Raw genomic sequence first — 17,845 nt, 5'->3', positions numbered from 1 at the left:
ATAAAAACGTTAGTTTTAAATCAATCATCTTACTTATGCATTCTTTAATGTTTTCTCGGCTTAAAATTGTCTACTTGGCATTATTGTTTAATGTATTTCGACATAAATCACAGAATATATTTAAGTCGTTAAGTTATATTATTGAACGTTTTATTGTCCGCGCAATAAAATATAATTGGACATGAAGGAATTCCTAAGAAGCACAGGTGCAGTCAATTTTCATTCGACGGAGTTAAACAAGTATTACGTATTAGGTACAAACTACTTTATACTTGGATCGCAATGCCACTTTCTTGAATCGGTGACAAAGCTGGGTAAATCCGTTCGTGACAAAGATAGGAGATTGAGTTGAGCAAATCTAAACCAAACTCTGTTGCTTGAAAAAAGAGTTTAGCGAATGCATGCATAAAAAAGATAAGTCTAGAGGTTTACAAATGATCCATCGGTGACTAATGAGAATTACGACGAGACTATAATAAGCAGGTGGTTGTGGTACACGTATATACAATGGAGCTAGATATCAAAATAGGACTTGAAACGAGCGAAAGAACACCAACACAGGTAATTGCTCATATAATTGATTGAAATGAGAAACTTAGCTGGTGACTATTTAATTAATTACCTGTGGATTACGCAAGTCCTGACGCTGCGTTGAAATATGTCAAATAATAGAACCTTGGCCGAAATATTTTCGCGTCATTGGTCAGCGAGTACCAGGAAGCTTCGTCGATGTTGACTAATTGTTACATCGCGAACGATTAGGAATCGGGCATGTACCAGGGGAGTAATTATCGTAGTGCACCACGGGCAAAGAGAGTGTGTATCTACGTTATACCTACGCGTGTATAGGACAAACTATGCGATACAAAATATTCCATTGCCCCTTGGACGAATATTATAACCAACTCGCCTCAAACCACAATCTTACATCGCGACCTTCGATTCGTTGTACAGTAGTTTTTCAATAATCTTCTAGAATAAATAAAGCAGTTTTATGGTCTATTTTAATAGTTGGATTCTAATCTAATCAAGTTTTCGCACGGAACACGCGAATAGAGTCTCGTATGGCATATTAATAAAGCTACCATGGAGACCGAGGTAAAGCAAGTGAAGCAAGTATTGGTATACATATAATAACTATAGGATTGATAGGTCTCGACAGGCAGGTTTGATTTTGTCTAAGGAGCTACCAATTACCAGTTGGAATCTCGCTAACACAGTCGCGATATGATATTTATCGCCAGGAATGTAATTACAGCCTGTACACTTATCTCTTCCTCCCTCTTCTCTCCTTCTCTTCTTTGCTTTTCAAACCAACTAATGAATTTCACTTGGGACTTTTTCAAGCAGGCAAACGAAAAAAATTATAGTAGAGAGAGATCTTAATCGATTGCGAGGCAAAAAAAAATCCTATTACACAGCTTTACCCTTTTGCTTTGCGTGTCTGCATCAGCATTTCCTGAATACGAAGTAGTTCGTATACCAAAAAGAAAACGTCATAATACTTAATGTCTATTATTATAAAACTTTGATATCTCACTCTTATAGCTTTCCATGACTGCATTGTTAAAATCGTAATTGGCTATATGGGCGTTTTAAACTCGCCAAACATTCTTGAGACATTTTTTATAGATAATTTTTCATTTACGCTTGTGGCAAGAGACTTATTATGAAAGATTTTGGTGAAAAGTGACAAATGATAGGTTGGTTGTAAATGGAAATTCCTTAGACACTTTGGAAGTAATAGGTGCTTTGCACATATCGATTTGCGTGCTCTGTGTTTTTATCCAACGTGCAGTATAATTTTAAAGTCAAACGAATATGTTATAGTGCTATAGTTGAATTTTTAACAGTCTGAACGAAAGAACGCACTTGGAAATGTAGATCAAGGCACGAGAGATAACAGGCAGCGATTGAGTGAAATAAATTGTCACGACGAACTTTCAATATCCACTGTTGGCCTCCATCTGTGTGTGTGTGTGTGTGTGGCTTATTCTTCTCATCTCATTATCTATATAGGAAATTCCTTGAAATTTATTCTTTTCGTATACATTACGGCAATTATAAAAGCTTTTCTATCGAGCTACTTTTCAAACACTCGTTCCCTAGAAAAATTCAGTTACAAAGTTTCGACGAGACACGAAATACTTAAATTTACAATATAAATAGGAGAAATTGGTGAAGTAGAATAAAAAATTGAATATTGCTGCATGCATTAGATCAGGTATTTCTGGTAACATATCTGCTAACGAGGTAAGAAATTTTTTTGAAACTAGGGCAAGATAATGCTGATTCGAGACAGAGTTGTAATTAATTTAACACCTACAGGTGCATACCTTGCAAAATTACAACACCAAAAATGAAAACATCAAAGAGAGTCAAGAGTTGCAAACACACTTTTCAGCATCGAACGGTGCCAGTAACCTTTGCCAAGTGCCATTTAGTGCTATGGCATTCGCGAGGGATAGGCACTCCACGAGTGTTTATTCTCAAATAGTTTCTTATTTACCTATCGTGTAAATCATAATCTCCTGATTACATCAGAAACATCATCTTCTATCGCGTTCACCAATTTTTTCCTTCCTGCCTATATTACACGCTTCTTATACTCTTTCTTGCAAAGAAATCATATATATATATATATATATATATAGCTACAAATATATCAGAGAGCCTTTTTCGGAATGCAAAACAGGAAAATAATAAGTAGAAAATAGAGATGACATTACAGCATATCGTGCATACTCGTGCAGGTATGAGTAGTCGGTGCAGTGAATCATGAAATTTTATATCTTTCTGGAGTTTCGGGGAAACATCGTCTCTCTGCGCATTAAAGTCTCGCATAATATTACAGCTACGGGAAGACGTCGCGCGTCGTTCTGATGTTTTTCAGCCAAACGTCTTTTTTCGTCAGATTTAAATAATAGTAACCAAAATAATCATGAAGAAATGACGCTCTTTCTCTTGGAGCGTGTATTTTTCACGAGTGGCGAAAGTGGAGCGAGATGCACTTACCATGATAGGCATGTACATGTGCGCGTGTGTGAGTATCGCCTAATACCAGTGACTGCAGTTGGCTAGCAGTAGCATGCCGTCCAATACAAGAGGTAAACCTAGGATGTTGTTCTCTTCGACTAGGATCGAGGATCTAGGATCACCTTATCACCTTGCAGCACAAATCACCATATGTAAACACACTCAACATTCACAGGTTTTATGACGCGCGTCCGGCAATAATAATATAATTGCGCGCTCGCTCGCGTCTTTGTAGTACACATACACACTCACACACACATACTCTTATTATTATTATTATCATGCGAGGCTTCTCCTCTTATCGATCTCTGCTCGATCGAAACAACACCCTTGAATCCAATCGTAAATCCACTTTTCGGAAAATCCTCTCAGTGAAATCCTTCCTGCATTCGAGCGCAGCTTTTAAAATCGGCGGTGTCGATCTTCCGTTGAACGACCAATTTTTACCGGCTTCTGGATATTAGACGCCGGCTTATTGCGGCCACCGAGAAAAAGATCGAGGCTGCACGATGAATCCAACGAAGCGCGGGAACGCCTATCTAATACACCCACACTATCCTTGCACACGCGCTCTTTTTACAAGAAACTGTCTTGGAGCTGACGTAGACCGACATCCACGAAAGAACGATTTCCGGTTCATGGAAGAGAAGAAGGTTTGTGTCTTTTATGGGTTTCCCGAATATTTTAAGCGAAGCGTGTGACCGAGGAAAAATTTTAAGACTAATCTGAGCGAGGGAGCACGCGTGTAAAGAAGAGCACGGGAAAGAAGCGACGGATTTTCAACCTGGCGGACACCGACTGAGCTCTCGACCGGCAGGTAGGCGAGTCGCAATCGCCTTCCTTCCCCCTACCTCCACCAACCACACCACAACCACTCACCTCACCATTCTCCTCACCGCGAACGTTCTCTTTTGCTTCCTTCCTTCGCTTCACTCCACAGTCCACACACCGCTCCACTACTTTATTCAACCATTTTTTTCTACCTCTTTTCCTCTTCTTCATCTTCTTACACCTTTTCCTCGCTAAACTCCGAAACAACAAGACTTGATCCAAATCTAACAATTATCCCATCCCCTCCCTCCCCCTCTCGTTAGTTTATTTGATAAATGGCTAAACGTTACGAAAAATTATAACTATATGATTTATTTCTTTGGGCAGGAAATACCTCTAAGATCCAATTATAGCGTCGTTGTAAAATTATTTTAATAGTCATGTTGTATCATTAATTGATAAATAACAAATTTCGTATTTGCAATACATGGATGGTAAAAGCAAGAGATTTTTTATCAGTTCTCACTACTTAATAGTAGAAATAGTTTATTTCTTTATTATTTTTTCATTGAGAAGGAATGACAGCGCTTTGTGGGTCATCTTCATCTTCATCTTCATCATCCTCTTCCTCCTTTTTCTTGGATTGCTTCTCGTCATCCGTCAAATACTGCTTATATTCAATTTTCAATCGCTCAGGGCTTGCCGGGCACGTTAAATAGACCCTATAAATATCACTCACTCCATTAATATATAGCACTTATAGAATTACGTTCGTCAAATTACCTTGTAATAAAATCTCCTTCACGTTTTGGTTTAACAGTATTAATGTCTTGGAGAATTGCAGACAAATTGTCTTCTAATTGTTTGATTTCCATGTTTAACTAAAATTTTAGTTTTACTGTATTAATAACTGGTAAAGTATTTCATTACTTTTATCAATTTTTCAGTTGAAAGCTTACTTTTCCAATGGGTGCTACAATTGAACCATAATCAAGAAATTCTTCATTTTGAACAGCATTGTATTTTACACCATGTTTAAACTTATGAATTGCACTAGCCACATCAGGTGTTAATGTTCCTAAAAAGCTTAACTATTACTATATGTACCTTAAGAACAAATCTTTCTTGGATTGATAAGAATCAAGATTACCTTTTTTTAACATAGGAAATCTAAGTTTTAATATTCCTTTAATCAACAATAATTCTGCTAAGATTTGTGGATGTGCTATGCAAAAATCGTAAGTATTAATATTGATGTCACCCGTCTAAATACAAAAATAATATAATTGTCACTTTACATTTTTTACAATATATATTAATTTTATTTATTGTATATTAAACCCACTTGAATATTTTTAATTGTTCCTGTATCACCAAAGAAATCTGCTCCAGCATCCAATGCAATTTTCTTCAGAGAATCTGATTTGCCAAAAACCATTACTGATCTTTTATCACTATGATCAAATATATGTGGAATGGACACCAGCCTATTGAAAGGAGCAACATACTTTTTCTTATCCTATTAAATAAAACAAATCCTTTACTTAATATATTTTAAAGCTAAAATTTTCAATCAATCTTACCGTCATATCTAATTCTATAAAAGCACTTATCAATGCATTAGGCATATTATGCATTGTGGGATGATGAGACTCCCGATGGCAGTTTACAGCCTCCTCAAAAGAGTAAATTTTCCAACTGTAATACCTAGTGGCCCAAACATCATCAGTTGGGGCAGATTTATTTTCCTCTTTATTTCTAGGATTTGTTTTGGGTGCTTGTATTCTAAAAGTTTAGAAATAATAAGAACAAGATTTAACTATATTATTAAAACAAAATTCCTATTTTATAACATAAAAATTACGTTTCTTGTATCATTACCCTTTCTTTCTTAAAATAGGTGTAAACTCTTTTTTTTCTACAGCTTTTTTTTCCAATTTTTTCTTTGCTAATAAGGCCCGTTTTCTTTCTCTTGTACCTTTTCTTGCAGCATAATTTCGGAGAGGTACAAAACTTGAAGGATATACATTATTTCCTATAACAGACCCGTTCAATGACGAATAGAGGCTTGTAGCTAATCTTCCTAAAGATGGTAGAATCATCTTGCTACAAATGTTTTAAATGTGATATTATAACCTCTGCTGTAACAAGTAAAATAAATAATAAAAGAGGTTATAAATTTACATCACCTTGATTCAACTAAAATGTGTCACTTATGGTTTAGGAGCATAAACACATAAGAAAAATTTATTTAAACACCTCGAAATATCTTCTTTTTAAAATAGTAACATATTTTTTATTTCACCGCTATTAATATACATACAACTCCGTCTGCACATCATACATGATACCATACAACTCTCACTTAACCTCAACTCACTCAACTCAGTTGAACTCAGTCAACTCTCTCTCTCTCTCTCTCTCTTTCTTCTCACTGCCTCACGGCTCACACAACATTTACATATGTAGAGAAGTAGCTAAAATAGGTTTCTAATATACCGATTAATATAGTACTTTTTTCTATCTTTCTGTTAAATAGATTTGTGACGTTCAGGAAACTCCCAGCAGCACAATCTTTCTTGTAAATTTGCTTTAGTTACCTTACACTCCTTACGGCTTACAGGATACCGATTCTTGAAACCATGAAGAATCTGAAGAATTTACATTTTAAATATATTGACCTGACCTTGACAATCGACCCGTCAGCCAATCCAGGTATTTACTGTTTTCTGGTATCACTACCCATTGGTCCATATGGAAGTTGGCAGCATTGATACTTGACATTTGGCAAGGCAACTGGTAAAGAGTGGCAGGTGCTTTGCTAGCAGTGCTAGCACTGCTAGGCTAGCATTGCTGGGCAGTGGGCACTAGCTGCTAGGTAGCTAGGTGTATGTGTGCTGTTAGAATTCAGGGAATCCAGACTCCAGACTCCAGTTCTAAGATTGAGTTCAATCAAGTACTTGACAGTTGGATATTAGATTATAATGGATATTATATTAAAATCTATTTTTATATTTTTATATTGTAAGTAGTAACGATTGTTTGAAATATGTAATAAAATTAATTTAATAACTTTATTTTAAATAAATACTTTACGAAAGAAATCACTTTTCAGTAAAGATTAAAACCTTTTTTTTAAATCTTAGTGTATACTCAATTTTTTAAGATTCCCTATTTTACGCTAATTCGTTATTTTAAATTTAGATTTATTTTTCTGTCCAGTTATAATATTTAGTAAATTTGTAATACCTCGGTAGCAGATTTTTAAAGTTATTTACAACTGTATCATAGCAGTGCACAAAATAAAAAACCAATTTTTATTTATTTAATAAAGAATTAGCATACAATTGCATAAAGTTCTAAAATGTATATATAGTAAGTAAAATGAAGTAGCTACTTTATAGTTAAATTTAGCACATAATAAAACTTTAAATAAGTTTATAAGTTTCTCAAAATATTATTTTGCAAGTAATTACCAAAACTTATATTGTAAAGTTCTGATCAATTAATTGATTATATTTAACAGCAACAAGTAGTTCTGGCATATCTTAAATGTTCTGTATACATTTAATAAAAAATGTATTTTATTATTACTATATATTGATTTTTTTAATATTTGTTGCAAAATACCTCTTTATCATATATAAGAGCTGTAAATTAAGAAATAAACATCACCACTTTGCTATTAAATTATTTATTTTATTATCATATATAAAAAAAAGAATAAATTATGATATTAAATATTTAGCATATTTAATATATACATATGGCTGCTAAATATTTCATTATTAATATTAACATTTTGCTTTATAACTATTTTACAGTCTGTAATTATCTTGGAAATACTCAAAGTAATACCTTAGGAAGACAACAGTCCAATAAAATTACAAATAATTGTGGGTAAGAAAAACATTAAATCAATACTTTTCTGTTATCTTTTCAAATTTTCTAAATTGTTCAGAGAATGACAATATTTTTTAGTAAATGCTAGTCCTTGATGTGTATTATTGGTTAGATTTATCATTGTATGAGTGCTTAAAAGCAGTTTAGGTAAATAAGGAACATAAGGTTCTGAAATCATTATTATCTTATTAATGTATAATGGTGCAATCCTCTTTATACAGAGTATCTTATTTTGAAGAATAATTGTATTCCACAGCAGAGGAAAATTCCAGTGTTTGAATGGAGAATGTATAGCAAGTGAATTTCTTTGTGATGGAAGACCTGATTGTAAAGATCAATCTGATGAAACACAGATTGAGTGCACAAAATCAGGAATAATATGTTCTGAATATGCATTTAAATGTACATATGGTGCTTGTGTGGATGGAGATGTAGTCTGCAATGGAATTAAAGATTGCATTGACAATAGCGATGAAACACTGCCTAGATGTGAAAATTTAGTTCATGGAGTCGTAAATAGTACAGAGTGCTCAAGCTCTCAATTTCGATGCAATGATGGCCAATGTATTTTAAGTACAGATCTTTGTGATGGTATTCCTCAATGCAGAGACAAATCAGATGAAACTTTTACTACTTGTGGTTCATTTAGGTGTGTATTACAATAATAATAATATATGATATTTTTATACTAGAAATTTACAGCATTTTCAATAGTGTTTGCAGTATTATTCTCTGAAATTAAACATTTCTCATTGATTTTAACAGTTGTCCCCAGCTTGTTTTTCGTTGTAACTATGGTGCTTGTATTGATGGAGATTTAAAATGTGATGGAATAGTTAATTGTCAGGATGGGTCTGATGAAGATACTACGTTATGCAATGAGTCAACACAAGAAAGTGTATCTACTACAAAGTGGCCACTGATTACAAGACCAACACCACAGGTGACCACAATATGGAAGCCAAAGCCAAGAAGACCTTGTTCAAAACCCATTCCACCAGTAAATGGTTCCTATAAATTACATTATTCTCAATGCCCAACAAATGAAGACTGTGAACTAGAAAATGGAACAGAGTTTGAACCTGGAACATATCTTGTTTATAGCTGTAACCCTGGTTTTATAGTTCAAGGTTCTACAGATGTATTTTGTGGTCCTGAGGGAAAGTGGTTGAATATACCAACATGTTCAGGTGAGGTTTGCAATACTTTTTATTTATTTACAAATTTTATTCCCAACAAAAACTTATACTTTGCAATAAAAAAACAGCATTTATGTAGAAAAAAATATACTATTTCCTGTAATAATAAAGACTATATAAATTTCACTAATCATACTCTAGATTCATCTTAATTCTTCTAAATACTAAAACAATTGAAATTTAATCTAATTTCAAATGAGAGAAGCTTTATTATTACATTTATATAAAAAAATCGTTCTTAATTGATAAATATTATTTGTTTGCATGTTTGTAATTTTTTTATTACCAAAGTATTCATCTTTAAATGCCGGGAAAGTCCCATAAACCTAGATATTCCATTGGAATTTAACAGCGGTGGTAACTAGTTGAGAGTGGGATTTCCCACGAGTCACTATCCATGTGTCTCTTATGGTTGGAGGAAAAAGCAATCGAAAATTTTTTTCAAGTTAGACGGACAAACTTACTGTAAAACGGATAATAGTATTGGTAGTGCTTTGCGATTATATATGTATGTATATGAATTGTTGCTGCCGAGCCGAGGCACTGGTATCTTTTGATTTTGCTCACTGTGCCGAAAAGTGTGACGTAAAAATTGAGAAATACTCACTATCATCGGGCGCATGCGTTATCATAGGAACTTTCATATATTATGAAAAATACGCGTGTATATGAGTAGCGTCGTAGGTACCATTTCAGTCAATCCCATATTTATACGAACAGTTTTCAATAAAAATATCTCATAAACGAATAGGTTTAAAAAACTTAAGATGACCTTGACATTTGTGACGTGCCACCACCTACAGAATACTTATTTTTTACTAGGATATTATAGTTTTTTGAAATTATACAACTTTCATAATAACGTTATTACCATATCTCGAAAAATAGTAAAAATATTCCAGGTAATTTAAATCACTGTCCCACTTAGTATAATTATACAGTCTTTCGACATGCTCGTACTTACCGATGGAGGGAAAATGTGCTTCTGAACTTAATTTATGTTTACTTTCATTAGTCACTTTGCACCAAAATAGGTAATTTTTGAGATATTATTTTAATTTGCCAAATGCGTGAATTAAAATGATACTTTTGAATTGACATTCAGCAGATGACATAAACAACGCAGTGTTTTCGCAATCAAGAAGAAATAACAAGTACTCACTCAATAATTCCACATGAAAAATAGGAAATAATTAATGTTAATTTTGTTGGTTTTCCTTGATGTGTAATAATATCTTATTATAGCGCAGAAAATGATTTAAATGTTCTCCACAATATATAGATGTGTATTTATTATAAATACCATAATCTTCTTATTTTTGCATTATTAACATATTTTTACTTTCCTTGAGTTGAGTTAAATTGTATTAAGATACTCCAATTATCGCGTAATGTACTGATCCTTATTATTTTTTTTTTTTTATTACGACGATACTGCGTTCACATGTCATCCGGCAAAGTTGGTGCAAAATGCCTAATTTTACGTAATGAATTTAACAAAGTAGCGTTTCTATATACTGTGCAAACAAAATTCAGAAAAGTACCATCAGTGTGCCATTATTCTGCCGCTTACGAATATTATTTTCCAATCTAGTTGAAGTCAATCTGATTTATTGGTCCCAAATATGTAGGAACTATATATTTATATTACTCACCAGGAACAGCAAAAGGGTTAAAAATCTTAATAATATTGTAACTATAAAATATACAATATTAATTTATATATTACAGTTTTCTTATGTGTGTGTGTGTGTGCGTTAACTAATGATTTATCTAAATTTAGTTATTGCATTTGAGCTTTATTTATTGAAATCAGTAATTTGTTATTAAAATTTTACCCCGCCTTTATAATGTTTTTCTAAACCAACATCAAACAACTGTTTATTGTTTTAGAAATACGTTGCCGGGCACTAAGTTCAGCTTCAATTGATGCTCAATGTACATATAACGATGAATGGACATCGTGCGAATCTTCTGTAAAACCCAAGACTGTTGCGAAATTGACTTGTCGTAATAGTTATCGGCAAGATACAACACTTCTGACCAGACAAAGAGATACGGTTAAATGCAATGAAAAGGGACAATGGGAGCCAGATCCAATACGATGTATTCCAGGTCCGCATATAACTAATATTTTTTTAGAGGGTGGTGTTATTGCAATAGAAAGCTCAAGTGATAAGAATAGTTTGGTTTGGTTTCCAATTGAAATATTGTATAACAATGTTTTTATAAAAGTAAATCATACAAGTTTCAATATTCAAATAATAAATAATCGTGAAGAGAAAACATGAAGTAGGTGTTAGATTCTTTAAAACAAAGGCTGAGTAAAAAAATTTTTAAAGTTCCGTGTACTATATTAAATGATGCTTTTAAAACGGATTATCAGTTTTGATTGATAGATTACTATAAATAGAACATCCCATGTTCATTAAATCGCAAATGAAATCAGAAAAAAAAGTACACAAGGATAATTGGTTTATATTTTTTGAAAAAATTTCAGTTGAAAAGTAGAAACATTTAATTATCATTTTTAAATTCAATAGGAAATATGAGCAATACTGTTTGGTAAGTCAATTGATATTTTATTTACAAAAATGTGTTACGAAATTACGTTATTAATTCATTTATTCTTTCTTATTGAAAGTCCTTTTATGATGAACTGTCTGAGGGAGAAAACTCTGTTTTAGTTCATTTACTGATTCGAATTTTGTTTTAATCCATTATATACGTTGCAAATTAAAATAAAATTGCAGCTTGAAAACGAGAGAGTTAAGACCACTCTCTATAAAATTGTTGTGCAAATTTGATTAATATTAGAGTAATAAAAATAAATCTACATAATAAAAATATTTTTGTTAACACGTGAGGTGAAGAGCCTGTACTGGACAAAATATTTGCGCCTTTATTTATATGTAATAAGATCATTTTTTCATTAAGGAAATATGGTTCAATAACTAAAAACATAAAACTTGGATAAGAAAATGAGGTAAATGTGCCAAACAGGTCCTATGTATAATTATTTATTGAAACCTTATAAAAACATTTATATTTATTTAAATAATATTAGTATAGCTTTAAAAAATGTCACGTGACCGTCCCATGTAAGAACTTTCGGAACACCCAGTAAAAAAGTGCTATTTTAAACTTCATTTTCTCATTTCTGATTATTTTAAAATTCTGTAAAAATTTAGTATTTGACATTTGCAAAAAAACTTAAACAATCTAAATGATGTTAATAAATTTCTTAGTAATAAAAAAAAGTAATTATTAGAAGTTAAAAATTCAAGCATTTAATCTTTTATAGTTTGGGGATCTTTGATTTTGTTGAACTTTTGTCCATAGATAGTGTTTATTATTTACAAATAAATGAAAATCACAATATTTGCATAGACTCTTAAAGGAAATAACTAAAAATCTTTCTTTTCATCCACGATCGTTTCATGAACAGCGCTATAAAGTTTGATAAAAAGAATCTATTTTTTTTAGAACAGGGTATATAGATGATTTAAATCTCTGAATGGTTAATGTACCACACATTATAATAGAAAACAAAATCATATAAAATGTATCTGACAGTTGAAACGTCGAATACAGAACAAATGAGCACAAAAGACAATGAATTTACGATATAATGTTCTGTTACGCGCAGAGAACTGGATATGTTTTGAATATTGAAACGTGGTAAACATAACTTTCAAGATATTTGATTATTATAACCGCTTATGTATATCTATTAAATAATTACAATTATTTTAAAAGAGTTTGCACTAATTATCCAGGATATTATAATATTCGCGTTTTGTGCCACGAACAGGCGTTGCTGCCAAATCTACTTTGAAATTATCCTTCCTGTAGAATTTTGCAGTGAAATGAAAAATTGTTGAATTATTCAGGTTTTCAATTCGCTGTGTGTGATGTAACATTATGCGTTTGATTTCACGCTCAACGGAAGACTAGACACCACAGTGGTTACGCAATGGAAAAGATCAAACGTACTCGCACAATATTTCTACTGAAATATCATTAAATATTTGTTCCGCGTCAATTTTAATGATCTTCCTTTTTTTAAAGTGCGAACTTAATTAGAATCTTGTTCATCATATACACAAGTACATCAATCATTTAACTTTTCATCATAAGCTTAAAATATCACAATTACTTAATTCTCATTTTCCATAGTCTTTTCCATTTTTGTTACTGTTAATTAAATTTATTAGTATATTTATAGTCTCTAGATTTGCCTGAAATTAATGTGTGATTATATAATTATTATTTTTTTAAGAACGAACACGAAAGGCAAATATTTCTTTATTAATGATTACACTATTTGACGGATGTTTTAAAGTTCTTATTTGCACTGGACAATAAATTTAAATATTTTCTTGCTGTTCTTGATATAAAATACGATTTTATGTCGAGATGGTAGTGGTAAATAAAAAAGTAACAATGAAACTTAAGAATAATTTACATTTTTTTTTGGTATTTTGTGTTAATCATATTTTAAATACATTTAAAACACATAATATGTAATAATAACAATAATAATATAATCAGCAAGCACATAAAAGAAGGACTCCATTTACCCCTAATATTTATATTTCTCTTTTTCTCTCTCCATCTCTCTAAATTCCTAATGAAAACAATCACCGTATTTATCACTAACCACAGTACAATTATTTTAAAGAAAATTTAGATGACTAAAAAGAATCACATATAAATTTGTATAAAACGTTTACCTGATCTGATCCGTCAACGGTAAACATAAAGAACATGTTTTTTTATATAGAGGGCTATACCATTTATTAGCGCGAATAAATTTTAAGTCGCAAATCTGCGAACATAAATTAATAAACGATTGTAACAATGATTTTATCCTGGATACATTTTGATGATTACCAATGTTAATTACTGAATTAAATGGAGTTTTCCGAATTTTGAATGAAATTTTTTGAAATAAATTTTTTTTTACTGTATTGTCTAATGTCTACTAGTTTTCGCTATAGATTAAAATCGGGTTGAAGTCGGATTAGAATTAGAGGCTTAGAGCTCCTCTAGTAGGAACTGTAAGAATTGGACTCTAATGGGTTGAATCTGGAGAAGGACTAGCTGTCAATAGACCAACTCTAATTTAATTTAAATTCGTCTATAGGGAAATAATGACATTTAAGATAATTAATGATGCTATTAACAACTTCAACAAAAGGCAGTTTAGCTCTCAGACCTGGGTTAAATATAGCAATCACAAAAAGTCGGTAGTTTTTAAATTATTTCAGAGTAATTTTTATTAAGTGTAACATTTTTTTATTAATATCTTATACATTCATTAAAACATAAAGTCACACGTTTGAGGTTTCAGAGCCATTTGATACCACAGCATTTTATATGATGTATGAAATGTGTGTCCAGTGAGATGGACGACAAATCTGAAAGGGTTGATTTATATTAAGAATGAGAATGTTTAAATATAAAGTTAAATGTTTCAGTTTGCGGAGTATCCACGTCAAATACCACACCTTTAATTGTTAATGGAACAAGACCTTCGATCTCAGAGTTTCCTTGGCATGCTACGTTATACCGAGCTGATACGGATGGCGCAGAAAAAGAATTTGTATGTGGCGCAACTATAATTCAAGATAATTTACTGATTACCGCAGCTCATTGTGTGTATGATGAAGCCAATAAAAAACTTGATAATCCAAATAAATATTTTATATCAACTGGAAATATTTTTCGAGATTACGATTCTCCATTACACGATCCGAGAGTTGTTAAAAAAAATACGGTTTGTACGGTTATTTAAACAGATTTAAAGGAAAAAAGGCTAATTGTAGATGAACGCATAGATCACGTTGATTTATTTGTAGAAAATCTTTATTGAATTTAACGTAAAATATGATAAGAAAATTTTTTGAAGAACCGAAAGACTTAAGATGCTATCTTTAATACATATTCATAATTTATGAGTTATCTTCCAACTAAAATAGTTGAACTTTCAATTTAAGGGAAATGTATTTTCTGTTAATCCGATGAACGTAATTTAAATTGCTTAGGGGGAGGTAATCTTACTTTTTCAATAAGTAAGTAGTTTTTTCTGATGCAAACTTTTGATTACTTATTATAATTTGAAGCATTTCACTGAGATTATTGTAATCAATGAGCTTGTTTATAAAAAGCAATTCTAAAGTAAAAAAAAGAATCTGAAATTCTATGAACTTTTGTTCAAAGAAAGTTTACATGTATTATTTCACGCGTTCTACATAGTTATATTCATCGTTCTCATAAATTTATTCTCAATACTTCGGTTATGTAGAGATGCATTTTAGATTACACTTGACAGGTCGAGATTTGTAGGATTACATGTCGTTCGCAATGTAGTAGGGCATTAAAGCTGTATGGTGATAATTCTATTTCAGAGCCATAATGTTGTTCAACTGCTCCAACTTACTGCTATAAATCATTTTCAAGTTGTGTTTTCTTCAAATTAACTATTACTGTCTGAAGATGTTTTGTGTAATGTGTTGATTTGCGGTTTAGCTAGTTCTGGACTCTCTCATTATTTCTCCCTTTGGCTCTTTTTCTCTCTATACCTCTCCACCGTTACTCGTTGTTCTTCAAGATATTCTGGCTTAATTTGATTACTTTAACACTTTAACTGGTCATTTATGAGACATATTGTGAATGTTCCTAATGACCTTGAGCTTTAGTTACAACTTTAATGTATAATATACGTACCTATCAGTCTGTAACTATGATTGGGTATAAATATTAATATATGAAATAAATAAGTGAATAATCTAAACTTTGAAAAAACTTATTTTATATATCACAAAAAATTAATCCGTATAGAATAAATTCTATGATAAACGTACATATAGATTTGGGTCACTGAAAGGGTTAAATTTGCAAAGGATAATCATAGCCTATAATAAATACTGCCCCCATAATTACATCTTAACATAATGCGTAATAAAGTTTTTAAGCATCCTCTATAAAGCGACTGAAGCACCAGGTCGTAAAATCGTATATGATACCAAGAGCAGTATTTCTAGCGATGCTTAACAATCATAAGTTCTTGTGCTTTTCTTTTCTTCTACGTAACTTATTTTCCAGATACTTCATTTAAAAAGGCTAAAGATTCATAATTTAGGTAACCTCAGGAATATTACTGTTTAAAAGTTATCGGTTAACGTAACACCCTGTATATATGGTGTAAACAAGTATGTTATAGTCGATATTTAACTGTAAATTCCTTGGAAAATTGAAAATTAACAATTCTGATATTTTTTTCTATTGAGTGCCATTGTGTTGAATTATTAATTTTATAATTTTGCCAATAACAATTCTTAAGCAGTAGGAACAAGAAAGAGAACATATGAAGACAAGAAAGACAAGAGCGAACTAACAAACCTGATTTTCATAAGAACACACAAATTAGCCTTTTTTCCGTTAAAAATATTCATATTATCGTAAAGTCTGTTCTTACATATGGATTTCCTCTTTACAGGTGAAAAATATATACATGATATGTAATTACCTTGGACTGGAAGGCAATTATGCTTGGGATATTGCTATATTAGAAACCTCGCGACCATTCGTGTTTTCTTCGTTGTTAGTTCCTATATGCTTGGACACTTCATCATTCAGTGATCAGTCTGTACTAGAAGCTGGTAATTTTGGAAAGGTAGCAGGGTTTGGTAGAACCGCATTGGGTGCATCCAGTTTTGTCCTGCAATCTATTACAGTGCCGTACATTCCACTTAGTCAATGTAAATCAAGCAGTGTTTTATCTGACAATGAAAAACTGATCACAATTGATAAATTTTGTGCTGGATATTCAAATGGTAAACCTTACAAGAAATTTTATATTCAGTATATTACATATATTTATATTTTATTTAATTCTCTTTTTTATTTATCCAGATATAATTGTTTAATAATATTTTTAGGGTCCTCCGTTTGTGATGGCGATAGTGGCGGTGGATTAGTTTTTAAAACTGGAGGCTTGTGGTATCTACGTGGAATAGTTAGCGTTGGTATAGGAGTTACAAATAACGGTGGCTCAAGAACTTGTGACAGCTATTCATATTCTTTATACACTAGAATTTCTAGTCATATAGGATGGATTCAAGATGTTATTCTAAAACTTGAAGCTCATAAAGCGTTCTTATCCTGTAATAATAATGAAGGATAGAATAGCAGCTAATACGTTTGTTTTTATTTAAAATTAGTTACATCCTGGATTGCTTCATCAGATGACTATATACTCAACATAGAGAGCTCATAATTTTGAATTTCTTTTTGTCTAGTAAACTTTACATTCACGCCGTATATAACTTAGACTAATCTAAAGTAAGCCAGCAAAATAGACTTTTCTCATGTTGAATTATCTTAGCTATTTGGTGATTGTTATCCATGCAAACTCATAGATGTATAAATAGGATTGGATACATAGGTTAAAAAACTTTATACTTTAGCAATCTACGTACATTTTTTAGCCACTCAAGCAGTCTGGAAATAAAACTTCCATTCCCAAATTAATTCAAAAATTTATTTTTCCTCGGAAACCCAAATGTGTTCAAATTAGAGTCATTTAAAACTTAAATCTACGAAAGACGCATCTTTTACAAATGCCATAGCATCTTTCTATCCTATATTAGTTAAACAATTTGGGTAATGCTCTCTATTTATCCATGACCTAGTTAAAAACTCTTGTTAGTTTATATTAATTAGTACTTTTATAATATTTATATTACACCTGTATTCAGGGACCAAATTAAAAAGAATCTACCTTTTTTAAGCTCGACGTATCAATAATTCGACTTGTAAGGAAAATTTTACTATATACCCCTTACCTGCGCTTTGTTAATAATTTAGCTCATCATACTTCTCTAAATAAAAAGTAATTCTGAAGTAATGATAAATTCAATACAATATCA

General features: G+C 31.6%; 3 protein-coding genes across 3 annotated transcripts in view; 1 reads left to right on the top strand and 2 right to left on the bottom strand.

The window, feature by feature from the left end:
• Positions 1-3,814, bottom strand: part of Cad99C (cadherin-99C) — a 124,899-nt gene extending 121,085 nt beyond the window's left edge. The window contains exon 1 of the mRNA XM_066726406.1: positions 3,016-3,814. Within this exon, the coding sequence (XP_066582503.1) occupies positions 3,016-3,033 (18 nt within the window). The 5' untranslated portion in view covers positions 3,034-3,814. The remainder of the gene's footprint in view (positions 1-3,015) is intronic.
• Positions 3,815-4,221: 407 nt separating this feature from the next.
• Positions 4,222-6,452, bottom strand: mRpL1 (mitochondrial ribosomal protein L1). The gene is made up of 8 exons (XM_066726410.1): positions 5,997-6,452; positions 5,689-5,913; positions 5,391-5,592; positions 5,153-5,326; positions 4,958-5,072; positions 4,767-4,885; positions 4,591-4,688; positions 4,222-4,529 (listed from the first exon to the last, which is right to left on the bottom strand). Exons 2-8 carry the CDS (start codon positions 5,907-5,909, stop codon positions 4,373-4,375), a joined length of 1,086 nt encoding a protein of 361 aa, XP_066582507.1. The 5' UTR covers positions 5,910-5,913; positions 5,997-6,452; the 3' UTR covers positions 4,222-4,372.
• A 189-nt stretch (positions 6,453-6,641) lies between these two features.
• LOC136773054 (modular serine protease-like) lies at positions 6,642-17,108 on the top strand. The gene is made up of 8 exons (XM_066726409.1): positions 6,642-6,831; positions 7,632-7,707; positions 7,967-8,359; positions 8,476-8,900; positions 10,803-11,024; positions 14,393-14,691; positions 16,414-16,750; positions 16,856-17,108. The coding sequence occupies exons 1-8, from the start codon at positions 6,792-6,794 to the stop codon at positions 17,098-17,100; spliced, it is 2,037 nt and encodes a 678-aa protein (XP_066582506.1). The 5' UTR covers positions 6,642-6,791; the 3' UTR covers positions 17,101-17,108.
• The last annotated feature ends 737 nt before the right edge of the window (positions 17,109-17,845 follow it).

The sequence above is a fragment of the Prorops nasuta genome, unplaced genomic scaffold (assembly GCF_024137725.1).
Source record: "Prorops nasuta isolate Cenicafe-Biocafe unplaced genomic scaffold, Cenicafe_Pnas_1.2 PNAS00004, whole genome shotgun sequence".
NCBI lineage: Eukaryota > Metazoa > Arthropoda > Insecta > Hymenoptera > Bethylidae > Prorops > Prorops nasuta.
The sequence above is the reverse complement of the archived record's forward strand: the minus strand, read 5'-3'. Positions and strand labels throughout refer to the sequence as shown.

What these genes read in the sequence shown, in the direction of transcription:
- mRpL1 (XM_066726410.1), bottom strand. Translation starts at nt 5,909, where the DNA reads ATGATTCTACCATCTTTAGGAAGATTAGCTACAAGCCTCTATTCGTCA. An exon ending in CCTATTTTAAGAAAGAAAGG is followed by an intron (nt 5,593 to 5,688) that starts GTAATGATACAA and finishes CTAAACTTTTAG; the next exon opens with AATACAAGCACCCAAAACAA. An exon ending in TTGTAGCACCCATTGGAAAA is followed by an intron (nt 4,689 to 4,766) that starts GTAAGCTTTCAA and finishes CTAAAATTTTAG; the next exon opens with TTAAACATGGAAATCAAACA.
- LOC136773054 (XM_066726409.1), top strand. Translation starts at nt 6,792, where the DNA reads ATGGATATTATATTAAAATCTATTTTTATATTTTTATATT. An exon ending in AAAATTACAAATAATTGTGG is followed by an intron (nt 7,708 to 7,966) that starts GTAAGAAAAACA and finishes TGTATTCCACAG; the next exon opens with CAGAGGAAAATTCCAGTGTT. An exon ending in GAGTTGTTAAAAAAAATACG is followed by an intron (nt 14,692 to 16,413) that starts GTTTGTACGGTT and finishes TCCTCTTTACAG; the next exon opens with GTGAAAAATATATACATGAT.